Source organism: Sander lucioperca, chromosome 7, assembly GCF_008315115.2.
Source record: "Sander lucioperca isolate FBNREF2018 chromosome 7, SLUC_FBN_1.2, whole genome shotgun sequence".
Taxonomy (NCBI): Eukaryota; Metazoa; Chordata; class Actinopteri; order Perciformes; family Percidae; genus Sander; species Sander lucioperca.
Genome location: NC_050179.1, coordinates 5,700,756 through 5,714,182, shown reverse-complemented (window position 1 = coordinate 5,714,182; position 13,427 = coordinate 5,700,756). Strand labels below are relative to the sequence as shown.

At 41.5% G+C, this 13,427-nt stretch overlaps 1 protein-coding gene across 1 annotated transcript in view; it reads right to left on the bottom strand.

Moving 5' to 3' along the window:
- Positions 1-3,713: 3,713 nt before the first annotated feature.
- The window catches only part of fbln1 (fibulin 1), a 31,129-nt gene continuing 21,415 nt past the window's right edge, over positions 3,714-13,427 (bottom strand). Inside the window, exon 17 of the mRNA XM_031283036.2 lies at positions 3,714-4,315. Coding sequence (XP_031138896.2) covers positions 4,176-4,315 — 140 coding nt within the window. The 3' untranslated portion in view covers positions 3,714-4,175. The remainder of the gene's footprint in view (positions 4,316-13,427) is intronic.

The following is a 13,427-nucleotide window of genomic DNA, read 5'->3' as shown; positions in this document are numbered from 1 at the left end:
TGTGGTTGGATTTGTTTCCCCTCCTTCCCGATGATATGCATCCACTTTAGCACTATGGACGTCACAGTGTGCTTGTAACAACAGAGAGACTGCACGCTGAATTTTCATGAGTAGAGCCTCGGCCTATATTCCCAAATGTGATTGATCCACTGTGTACTCTGGCAACAGGTTGAGTTCAGTGGCGGTTGTAAATGGTTACGTTTGAAATCTGTAAGTTATGGAGTGGCACACTTGTGTGCTTTGTGTTTTTCTTTGGGTCAAGGTGGAGCCCCTGTATAATTGGTGGACTGTCTATCAACCTAAACCTCAAAAGATTTGATTGATTTAAGGGGAGGCATTAATAGGCGTCCCATATCACAAAGACTGTATAGAACGTGTCAAGAAATATAGAGTTGTGGAGCCAATCATTTATGATCCTATTTTGGGTGAAGGTCCCAGGTCCCAGTAGACTTTTTTGTAACATTCACATCAGATTCCCACATTGGTTTTTGTGCAATCCAACACTTTGTCAGGCTTAAGTCAGAATCGTATAGGCTTTTAATGTACTATTTATGTCCAAGTGGAATATATTTAAAAATGATGGGCATAAATTTCAGTAAGTTCAGATTTTATTGCAAAGTCTGTCCTACTAGATAGAAGGCTCGATTTATGAGGGGAAAAGTAAAAAAAAACATTGGTCTATAGCTGACTGTTTCTGCCATTTTAATGTAAGGTGGTGACAGTTGTCCAGAGAAATACATTGTTAAAACTCTCTGGCTGTGCAGTGTTGTGTTGTGTGTGTCTGCCATCTATTGGACTTATATGCAACACCACTTTGCAAATTTCTTTAAAAGCAGAATAAGTGAACACTTTCTGACACAGGTGAAATATGTCTAAAAAGTGCTTATCAGTGGAGATAGTCAATGGTAATTTGTTTACGGTTTATTAAGATTTACAGCATGATACTTAACACATGAGCCAAGTTTGCAATAAGTGGGCATCTAGACAAAACGTATCACCTTCTCAAATTTAAAAGTAAATTATCTTTTTTTTCCGACTATGATATGTACTGCAATGATTAGAATCTCAGGGAGACGTGAGCAAAACCACAGAATGTTGGTAGTGCCCATCTACATGAAACCTTTTTTGTGTTCATGGTAATGAGGAACAGTGGTTTGTAAAATAGAGGAAAAAAATAAATACCCCAAAATGTATTAAAAGAACTCACTTATATCCTATAACATGTGTTGCGGTGGGAGCCGGGGTATGACGCCAGGAAAAAGAGGGAGTGGGTGAGTGCAGAAGTCGGCCGAGCACGTGCCTCCTGAGGTCCTCTGGTCTCTGTCTGGGATCAGTCCACCTCACCAACCCCTGGGCTAGACTCCCATCAGCCCCATACCCTATCTACTCTGGGCCAGACACCACCATGACCACTTGTATTGAGAGGCCTGACCACCATTGTGCCACAGCAGAGTACACAAACAAACAGAGTAGACACACAGGTCTACTCCTCTGCCATTACGTCGACTCATCAAGCCCACTGTCGGCTTAGTCATACCATAGGCCTCCAGTGCAAGCAGCTCCCTTTTGGCTTTGGATGGAGAATCTGGCAGAAGAAATTTGCTCATTTGTCCCCACACATGTATGTGGTTTGGTAACGCTGCTGCTGCCCCAGCCTTTCTTACTGTCCAGATTCAAAGCCAGCCAGGCCTTTCCTGGGTAATGTCCTCCCACACAGTCTGGCTATATTGCTTTTTTCTTGTTCATATTCAGCTGTTTACGTCCTTACAATGTTTTTTTTATAGATTTTGGTATGCAGTATTGTTTCGTCTTGCAAACGATTCAGAGCCAATTAAAATTGTTTCTTCAACTATGAAATTTACAGTCTCTCATTTGAGGCTGATAAAATAGACTTGATTTTTTTTAGAAGAGAGCATAGACAATTTCTTCTTTTAACTTTCACAAAGTGGCCCTAAATCTGCTAGGTATGTGCAGCTCTTTCCGGAAATTGCACTCATGCTTTTTCCTCCTCCAAAATAGATCAAAATGGACACGTTACTTTCTTCTGATTAGCATAGCATTGGAAATATATAAAAATGTGCCAAAATGCCAGGAAAAAAAAAGATGTTCCAACTATTCTTCAAACCATGGCCATATGGAATTTAGGTTTTAATTATTACATAAGTTAGGTTACTCAAGCTTACAAGTAAGAAAATTGTATTAGAAGCATTAGAAAACATGTACCATATCAAACATTGGCTAAGAGTGTGGTTTTAAGATTTTGGAGTAAACACACACACACACACACAAACACACAGATGCTTTCTTCCCTCTTTTCATGTCGACCACAAGGCTGACCTGCTGGCCTCTATTTCCTCTGAAGAGGATATACCCCTTCAGTAGAGCCTTAAAATCCATCACAGCAGCCAACTTGAGATCCTGATGTATGCGCCTCCTCTATTGTCTTTGAAGCGTTGGGAGGCTTTGACTGGCCCGGCCACAGTGATGATTACAGTCTCATAGTTAGGCCATTACTGACATGTGCTCAGCTCACTTTCCCTCTGATGTCCCCCCATGTTTGATGGAGAGAGGAGTTCTTAGTAGTAATTTAACTACTGCTGCCACCTTGTTCCTCTTCCTCAGTTACTCTACCAAAAAAGCTTTTCTGAAAATCTTACATGACAAAAAGACCACAAGTGAAACCCACAGTCAACGTGTTTGCATGCATGCACAGAGTATCTTGAGTAGAAGCTTATGTACATCCTACAGTAACTCAACTGAGGGCATTCTGAGGACAAGCTGTCAATATTGAGTATGACTTTACTGCCCCTCAACCGATATCATTGGGTGCAAAGTAAACAGAATGTTCTAAATGTCACCATAGAAACAAACGTTCCACAGACCACCATGAATAAAAGTAAACTGGTTAAGATAGTTCTATTTGCATGTCTCTGTTTGTTAGCTAATATTTACATGTCCGAATTATCATAATCAAGTTTCTTGACGTTGACTTTATTCAGGGTATTGCACAAGTCATGATGTTTTTATGACCAGGGTTCACCAAATACAATGTTACTGAATTGCACATTTAACAAAGGGCATTTTTTAGGTTAGCATATTGGCAAAATAAAATGTAAACTTGTTTATTATTGCATATCTAACCGACACACAGTGAGCAGTAAATTGAGATTGAGACAGTGTGAATCATCATTATTTAGGAATTTGGGAATATACCTCTATATGTAGACATTCTGACTTGCAGAAAAATTTAACAATTTTGTCACATAAGGGAGAGGGAGCAAGCATAGACAAGCTGAGGTTTAAAATACTAAATAAGTACTTAGACATTTGATGAACTGCAGCCTTCTAATTTTGAGCCTGCCAAAGGACCATCAACAGGCCAGGACAAAGAGCAATAATGGAGTACAATGAGAACTTGAATTGTGGTGTGAGAAGAATATGTGGAAAACTGGACCGCTTGCTTGGTGAGCGAGCTAGCTAACGTTATTGCGATCTGCTGCCGCTAGTGGAAGAAGATGGGCTTTGATGCAGCAGCTATCTCTTCACCTTCCCTATTTTCTCTCCATGTTTCTGTGCTTATGGCTTGTAAAACATACACATACAGATATTTCTCCTTTTCTCATTAACTTCCTGAACCCATAAGTGTAAATTACATGATCAATTAAAATAATGGTCTTTAAATGTGACTGGAAGGAAATACAATAAACAAACACTTAACTAAAATAGTGTTTATTCCATAGAAAAAAATACCTCATCCAATGCATACAGTAAGAAAGAAAAAGTGAATGTTAAACAAATGCTTATATTGTCATGAAAAGAATATTGTTGAATTGAATCACATGGTCCTTTAATGACTTTTCTAAATGCATGCACTTTCAATTTAAAACTTTCTGCATGTCTCATTTCTTAAGAGATTTTTTTTATAACAAAGTTTCTCCATATTTAGCTCTATTATGCCAGATGCAATGCAGGAGTGCATGCCAGGCTGAGCTTGTCATCAAAACAAAGTGTAGTGCTGTCATCAGAAGCAGCTAGTAGCCTTTCATCTCAGAAACAGTAATCAAACATAACATTAAAACCATGACACTGATCTATGCATTGATATAACAAAACCAATGTGTACAGTGTTGACAATGGATGTCTTAATACATGTGGTATAATTTGGCATCCACCTCTCAGAACCAGAACTCGGAGACAAAGACGTGAACGTTGATGATGTTCTGGCCAGAGTCGCCCTGAGTTGTCAGGTTGCGCGTGGACAGTTTCAGTACTGTTGTCAATGGACCAATCAGAGACTTTACCTGGCGAACAACACCTGAAGGAGACAAAGAAGAACAACATCAGTGACAATAACTACCATAAATAGAACACAGTATAATGGTTGGCTTTAGTGACAACAATATGAATTTGTCGATTTTGTCATTTCTTTGGAAACAAAATGGTTGAGAGGAGCAATTAGCAAAGATAAGATCGTCTTTTGTGCTTTGAAAAATTACATTTGTCTTTCAACAGCAAAGTATCTTTTCAAAAACAATGTCCCGATGACAGGCTGCTCGATGTTGATGTGTTTCTTGCAACCCGTTCTCACTCCAAACTCATAAAATATGGACGTTTGGACAGTGGCTGTCAGCGTCTGAAGCAACGAAAAAAGCGCCCTTCAGCATGTTTGTATAACTTACCGGGGAGAGCAGCAGCTACACAGGGTTTAAAGATGACGTAACACTAAGAGCGACTAGGTAACTAGTATGTAAGGTAATTCCGCCCGTTCTTCCCGCATGTCACGGAAATGTAAGCCCACCCATGACCTTTTCCTAAACCCAACCACCCCGTTCTTCCTGCGTGTCACGGAAATGTAAGCCCACCCACAACCCTTTCCTTAACATAACTGCATCAAAAGGGACGCCAATAGTCCCGACCGAGCGCGTTTAGATAAAGGGCGTTATATCACCCTAAAGGAGACTTTTAGTGTCAATAAAAACGACAAAAGCACCTGACCAAGTGTCCGTATTTTACGAGATGCGTTATATGACGCTAAAGCAGACTTTTAGCTTCATTAACAACGACAAAGGCACCTGACCAAGCGTCCGTATTTTACGAGATGGGAGTGAGAATCTGTTGCTTTCTTGCGCTAGCTGGTGTAGACAAGATGTTATGTTGCGGATAATCCACGGACAAACTTGTCATCAGTTAGTGTCAGTTTACTATCACTATTTCTTTGTTAGAACAAAGTTCTAATGAATACTGAACCAAACACCAATTGATTTGGCAAATGATTTAAAAAGGTCCTTTCCCTAGTCTTTCACTTGCCGACATCAATTCCTGTCTTCAAGTGTGCCATGGTATCAACTGGTACATTTGGATGAGCATTCAAATGAATTGTGGTGTTAACAAACTGAACAAAGTCCAGCGGAGTATCCATGACAATCGGAATTTGATTCCTCCCTCCCACCTTCCACCCTCTCTATGGACAACAGACACCCTTCTATCATAGTAAAACAGATGGGAGAATAAACATACTACAACAGAGCATTACTGAATTCCCATGGAATTCATTGGGTGCTCTTTTTAAGTGAACATGTGATTACATGGGGGGAAAAATGCCAATGTTTATACAGGCTGTCAGCAGACCTTTTCTCTGCAGAGGGCTGGTGACATTTCAGCTCTTGCCTGTTTGAACAGCCATCGCCAGAGTGCAGTCAGGCAGCACAATCACCACACTGTCCTCCTATTACACCTTCAACCATCCTCTTTTTCTCATTTCCTCTCTGATTCATAAGTGAGTCAGTAAAGTGTTCAAGTATGGTGACTCTAGAGTTTAACTTAACATGGATCAAAATGACAATAGATCACAGCCACGATTGGTCTGAATTATGAGTGAATGATGATCTGTAGTACTTGTAATAAAGCAGTAAAACCCATTTGGTCGTTGTTCACCACAGGGCAGATGATGATCCATTATGCGCCATCCGCTGCGTCCTTTGGGACACAGGCATTGTTAATGGCAGAACCCCCCACCCACTCATTCTCCTCCTTCTCTTCCTCCCCTCTCCTCGCTTCCTGAGGGGGACTGGTGTTTGTGGCACCATCACTGTGGCCCACAAGGGTAAATGAGTCCCATGTGTTTGATGGAGGGGAGCAGTCGCAGTCACGCGATACAGCCATGGAGGCATTCCTCCAGGAATCCATCTTTAACTCTGGAAGGGGCAAGCTGTAGAAGCTTGAACTGCTGTCTCTCACTCCCTGTCGCTTTATTTAGCTTTCTCGTTCCTCTCTGAGTCGGATCTGTGGGCAAACAACAGATTCCAGCAGATTCCAGCGATAAACACTTGGAGGAGTGTGGAATGGGGCCCACTTCGACCAGTGTTGCCCCCTTGTTTTGGTGTTTTGGGACTCTGTTGCGTAGTGACACTACACGGAGGGGAGCAAGACTGAGATTTTATTGTTTCCAAAGCGTCAGCGCCATTTGAAAGAGCTAACCTTTGCTTAAACCTACCAACAGCCGCAACATTAAGAGAATAACTTACGTGGAAAAAGAGTTTGAATTTTTAAAACTGAAAATAGTTGTCAGACATAAGCCAATCGAGATGGCACACAACTCTCAGTTGACCAATGCAAACTCAAAGTGAGTCAAAGTGAGTTCAGAAGGTTCATGATTTGTCCATGTACTTAAATCAAACAGAATCAGTTCAAAAGCTTTACTGGTGGGTTGAGCAAGCACACAGTGAAGATGAGTAAGATATTATGAGCACAATATGGACCACTGCAAAGACAGATGGGATTCAGTCCACATTAAGGATTTTTTTTTTTTATTGCAGTAAGTGTGGCCTATTTCTAATGAGGGCTTAACACTCTATAATCAGGGTCAACTGCGATTCTGTTTTTCACTGAAAATCCAAAAAAATGTATTTTATAAAAAGAAGCTAAACAATCTAAACAACCACATTGAACAATTAACGAAAACATATCGCATCTAAACTGAAAATGTATTAAGGACATCTAAATAGTGCAATATGTGGAATGTGTTTGTTTGTTTTGTAAATGTGTTTGTGGTCTAATTAGCACATGCAACTGTGCTCTTAGGAGCAGAAATTCTGGTATAGTGCCCAATAGCTCCTCCAAATCCCCAAATTCCCTCCGAGCTCACTGTTGGTAATTTGAAACTTAACTTAAAACACAGTGTAGTTTTCCTCACCTCATGCTAACACACCAATGAATGTATGTTGACATGTAAAATGTATCACAGTTACTGTGGTGATTTGTGGCGTAAGAAACACTCCAATTGTCGAAACATGTTTTATACAATTTCTAGCCTTTGTTTAACTTATTTTTTGCACAGCCTTGAGGGCGAGAAAAAGGTAATTATGTTATTACAATGTGGGCCCAATTCTGCACAAAGGAGCTTGATACTAAACTCAGTGTATGTGACCATGACGACTCTGTGTTTCCGTAAGCTCCCCATCAAAAGCACAGTGGTATCCTCAATGAAGGGAAAGCATCAGCTAACAGCTGGGCCTCAACATTCTCACAGTGAACCTGAGGTGAAACCACAACTGCATACTCATCTTAAACATTTCATCCGGGCTGTAAGTCAAAAAGCCAACAGCCACAAAACAGGTTAACTTTGATTGGCTACCATACCACCTGAGATTCATATAAATAAACATAGGGAGGTTTTTAAAACCCCACAACTGACAATTTGCCCTGTGACTGGGTTGCAAGGTCATGTAATCTGAGGCCTGAAGTTCCCGAGCAGAAGATCCAGTTGTAGCGCTGGAAAGGTTTGTGGTGTCTTTCCATCTCACTGAGGTATCTGCCACAGGGTGCAAAGGTGACTGTGCTGGCTTGAACAGCAACCATCAAACAAACAGCTGTACAATCTGTCCACTCTCCAAAACATTCCCCCACACCATTAAGTAGCCCCTTTAGTAGAAAATAGCCTTTAAAAAATGCATGCTAGTAGCGGAGACACTGCCACAAAACAAAGTGAACCAAATGCCAGCAGGCATTTGTCATCCTTCATGGCCCACAAGCACTGCAATATTGAAGGGTTACATGTAAACAGTACAATTTCTGGGTTTTCTGGTTTTTACAACTCAGCGAGGAAGTATATGACAAAATCCAAAATGGATGGGTTTAACACCAGAGACAAATGAAAAATATGCATTGGCCTCACCACAGTATTGTATAATGACACACTGGTTGTGGCGCTATGCATGCTCACTGCAGTGAAACCTTTGGAGAGTATCCAGGTGTCGTGGTGGTATACAAAGTTCCAGTATGAAAAGAGGGTATTTGAGGGCATTCTTCACCATCATTACAGCTATAACTATGATACGTTTGGTATCTAACTATATCACTGAGGTAAAGCTGAGCACTGTTGGCATAAACATAAACACAGCCAACAGTGGTTTCTTATTCAATGATTGTTTTTTACTGCCTGAAACGTGTTCTCCAAAAAGTCCATAAAAGCTAGGAGACATGCCTAAGAAATTGCTAACTAGCTCCCTTGTTACCGTATTAGCAAAGCCACCAATTTCAGTTTTGATAACTTGTCTGCATGGCTGAAATATAATCCATTCAAATTGCCAACATTACCCACTGTACAAAGACTGAGTGCACTGCAGGCCCATTGGGTACCTTATTTTGTGTTTACAACCTGGTCACTGGTCAGTGTATGGCCAGTCAGGTCAGGCTGTCCAAACACAACTCTGACTACTCCAAAGAGGGGTTGGGAGCCCTGCCCACTCCTGCTCTGAAAGGCCAGCACATGTGGCTTGATATTTTAAGGTCAATCAACAGCGAGTCATACTTACAGATCTCTCAAATGGCCCATGGGTCATTGTTGGACAGTGTCGCAAACTGGTTAGTGACATCATTGAAACGTAGCTGTAGGGAATTGGTTGGTTCTTTTCTTGGACTTTCTGCTTTAGCAGTTGTGGGCCTGAGCAGCTGAGATGACATAACAAGCACCATTGTCTTTACCACAACCTTTGCACTATGTTACAAGTGACCTTTCAAAGCGAAGACCCATAACTAAACAGAAAATAGACTTGACAATGTAGACTAAATGGAAAGGATATGAGCTGAAAACCAGCTTTGTTTGCATTTTAAATCAGGATTTCTATTACCGAATTCTATTCTCCATCTACATTATAAATTGAAGAAAGTATACAGCATCTTGATAAGCTGTTTAAGTACTTTGCTATCTATTTTGGCATGTTACTACATGAATGTGTCTAAAAAACAGCATTCATTTTGTGAATTGAGCTGTTACCTAAACAGAGTTACATTTTCGTAAAATCACAGTGACAGACAGCAAAGAGTAATGATTAGGATAAGATAAATAGATCACTAAACCAAGGAAGATAAGTGTATCTGATGAATTATTAAGACAGTTTTATTGCATGTAATATGTACTATATGTGTACATACCGGTGTCTTTTGGAGCATGACATATCTGCATCACCATCTCTTCATCAGTACATTGGTGGTGGAGGACCAACCGAGGAGAGCGTTGTGTGTTTGACTGTGGGTTGTTGGGTGGAAAAGACCCTGTTTTGATTAGCTGTACTAATCTCTTGTGGGGTAGACAAGGATTCCTTATGGGCTTGGCGCGCTCTAGTGGGCCCGCTGCTGCCATGTCATGATTCATCCAAATGACAGCCGCTCAAACGGAGCGAGTTGTCTGCTTATCTCCAATGCTGTTCTAAACTCCTCACCAGCACAGCCACAAGCCAGAGCCACAAGTTCCACTGGCTCTAAAGTAGTAATGTCTCACACAGTAGGCTTACATTCCACCAGCCACTGTGGATGGCTGCACTGACGACCATGACTACCTGCATAGAGACAAACTGTCCACTTTTTCTTCCATTCATCTTACTGTCTGCCTCACTGGCTGCCAGCCCTGTGCCAATGGCAATGCAAACTGTATTTATTCTCTGCACAGGATATAAACGACAAAGGCATTTTTCCACCTGCTTTCAAAAATGAATGGTATTTAGCTGCAGCGTCTTAGACTTACAGTTTCTCCAGAGGATGGGCATAATTCATGAAAAGAATGTACTGTATTATCTGTTGCTGCCCAGTAAGATAAACATAAATATGACATAAATCATTTTTTTCCTGCTAAAAAGAATCAGACAGCAGTGATTAATGGTACAGTGAAATCCATCCATGACAAATACTTACTCATGAAGAGGAGTCATTTGGGCACATTCAAGGGATGACTAAACATGTGCTGAACGTTTGATTCCACAGTTGGCTACTGAGTCAAGTAAAATCACAAGTCACATAATTGTATAAATATTGTATAGAGCTATAGTTATTGATTTGCATGTTGCTTTTGTTAACTTCGTACTTTGCATGGGGTAAGAAGAGGAAGGAATGAGAATGGTGGGTTGTCACATCTTTTCCCCGCATAAAAATGACAACTACTAAGTAACGGCTAAAGCAAAGCTGAAAAAATACATGTATGCTCAGCAAGCACACCTAAAGCAACACTAGTCTATGATACCCCCAATGGGAGTGGTCAAAGATAATATTGATTCCCACTATAATGTACGAGAGACAATAAAACAGGGGAACCACCAGCATTTTATCAGAGGTGAGAGACTGAGCACCAGACTCAGCCCATGCTTCCAGCAGAGACCACAGAGCCAGTGTTTTCAAAGGGAGGACCATCCACCTGCTGACTGCCAAAATCAATCATCCCATTATCAACCCTATTTAAACAACCTGTCCCTAATCAAAAGTAGAAGACAGTGTTAGCATGAGTAATGCATTCCTCCACTGTTTGTGTTTCCAAATATGTGTATGATGTGTTGCAAATGTTGTCTTTGTTGCGAGGATGATATATATCACTTCCGCTGTGTGTCTACTGTACATACCTGTAGGGATTTTGTGTGGTCGCTGCTGTGCTACTGTGGTTGTCATGGGAATCTGTAAGTGTTTGATTGGTTCTGATCATGTTTTCCAAGTGCTGAGGGCCTGTTGTGTTTGCACAGATGCGTAAGGCTGTCAGGGTTGTCTTCCAGATATGACAGTGCTGGGAAATCCAGTGATGGATGACCAGGAACTAGGAATGAGTGGTGCAATTCTTTCCAACAGTGTGTGTGTGTGTGTGTGTGTGTGTGTGTGTGTGTGTGTGTGTGTGTGTGTGCGTGTGCATGTGTGTGTGTGTGTGTGTGTGTGTGTGTGTGTGTGTGTGCGTGTGTGTGTGTGTGTGTGCGTGTGTGTGTGTGTGCGTGTGTGTGTGTGTGTGTGTGTGTGTGTGTGTGTGTGCGTGTGCGCGTGCGCATATATGTCTATGCAAACACTGCATGCCTGTGTGTGCAGTCGACTTTTTTTAAAAGAGTGAATAAGTGAGCATAACGGAAAAGAGCGCCAGCCAATCAAACCTTTTAAGAATCACTTTTTTAAGTCAGCAACGGATTCTGAGGATACCTAATTGCCTCTTGTGTCCCTTTTAAAAACACAAGAAGTGGCCAAAAATAATGGCCAAAGTTAGTTTGAGTTGACGCACTTGTTCATTAGTGGAGCCTCAATGTCTGCTACTTTTCACATCCCACCAAGCTGTAATACCACTGTTGGAGACACTGGAGATACTGGAAACTAAGCTTCCTTAAGTGACACGTCAGCGAGCCTCATACAATGGTTACGCAACAGCAGCATCTGTGGGCCAAAGCAACAGCAGCAACAACCCACTAAATAAAACCAAGAGGGCCTTCATCGCACCGTGGACGCCACACTTCACAGCGAGCAGTCAGTGACCAAAGGCTCCAGTGTACAGGGCCTCAATTTGGATATGTGATGGGCAACTGGTGCTAACATGCAAGAGCTGCATCCACAAAGCATCCAATGGTTTTGGGAGAGAAGTGGCTCCTCACAAACAGGCCTTTCATGTGGTCGTCAGTTTAAGTGCTCTAATGCTCGGCGAGACACTGAGGCCTAGCATGGGGAAATGGAACAATACATTTAACCACATGAAGCAAAGCGCCCAGGATTACTTCTGCACATATTTTCTCTCTCTCTTTCCTCTTTCATTGAATCACAGTCTCTCACTTTGTCTTTCTCTCTCTGCAATTTTATTCTCCCTCCCTCCTTTGCAAACACAGATACATACTTGCCCTTGCGAATGAGCACCACTATAAACAGGGAATTTCTTCTAAATCCTCTTTACACACACGCACACAGACACACACAGTAAACGTTATTTTACAAAATAAAGCTTATCACACATGCAGAATTACACCATTGTGCATTCCAACAAAAAACATACCATTATAAGACAGAACAATATAATTATCCTTGCTTTTACTGTGACTTATGTGAATTATTGCTGTTATAAACATTTTTCTCTCATGTTGTTGTGTGTGATTTTGGGTAAGGTTGATAAGCACACATCTGTTTCTGCACAAGTGTACAAAAGAGGGAAGATGTGCGTGCTGCCCACAATCCAGCCTGAACCAGTGACAGTCACATGCACTCCCCTCCTCCCTCCTCCTTGCTCCCTCTCTCCCTTTCATTCTGTAAAGACAGATGTGCGTACTGACAGGCCATCCCTTCATCCATCAGCGAAAGAAGAAGACGCTGTGCTTACACTACCACCCTGCCTGCATCTCAGCAAAAAACCAAAACAAAAATACCAAGACAGGCCCAACAATGTGTCATCCTTGGGCTCACAACACCCTCATCCTCCCAGGGCCAAGGCTCAGTTCAGCTCTCCCACAGGCGTGCAGCAGCGTTGGGTCACCACCAGACTAAGGATGGGAATGGCTTCTCCCCAAACATGTGTTGGAGATGGTATCTGCTGCTCTTACTTGAACTAGTGCAGGGCTCTTTTTGCATGCTGGCGGTCGCTGAACAGGTAGTTATAATGAACTGCTTGTCAACTGCAATCACTCGTGCATATGTGCATGTGAATACACAAGTGTAGATTTATGCACTCTATTTATGCACTGTATTCCCAACCGCCATAAATTATTGTGGAAAGTAATGATCTGCTTGGAATAAGCATAGCCTTAGATAAGTGAATTAAATGGTACTTTATTTAACCACAAGACTGTGGAAATTGATGCCAAATATTTGGTGAGACAGAAACAGGCCTTCGTCTGTATTAAAGAGCCACTCAGAGGACAGATATCCAAAGACCAAGTCCAAGAGCCCCCATGAAGATGATGACAGCTACATGATGCCACAACACTGCAAAGACCGTAACGGGCTGTGTCAGATGTACTTATGTCAGGGTATCCAGCACATGTGAGTTTGATTTGTAAAAAAAAAAATAATATATATATATATATATATATATACACATATATCAGTGCATATAAAAAAATGCAATTTCCAGTCACAGAGGCTGTCAGGTGGTACAGGCTGCATATTAAAACTGCTTTTTCTCATGTTTGCACCAGTTTGGTTCATCCAGA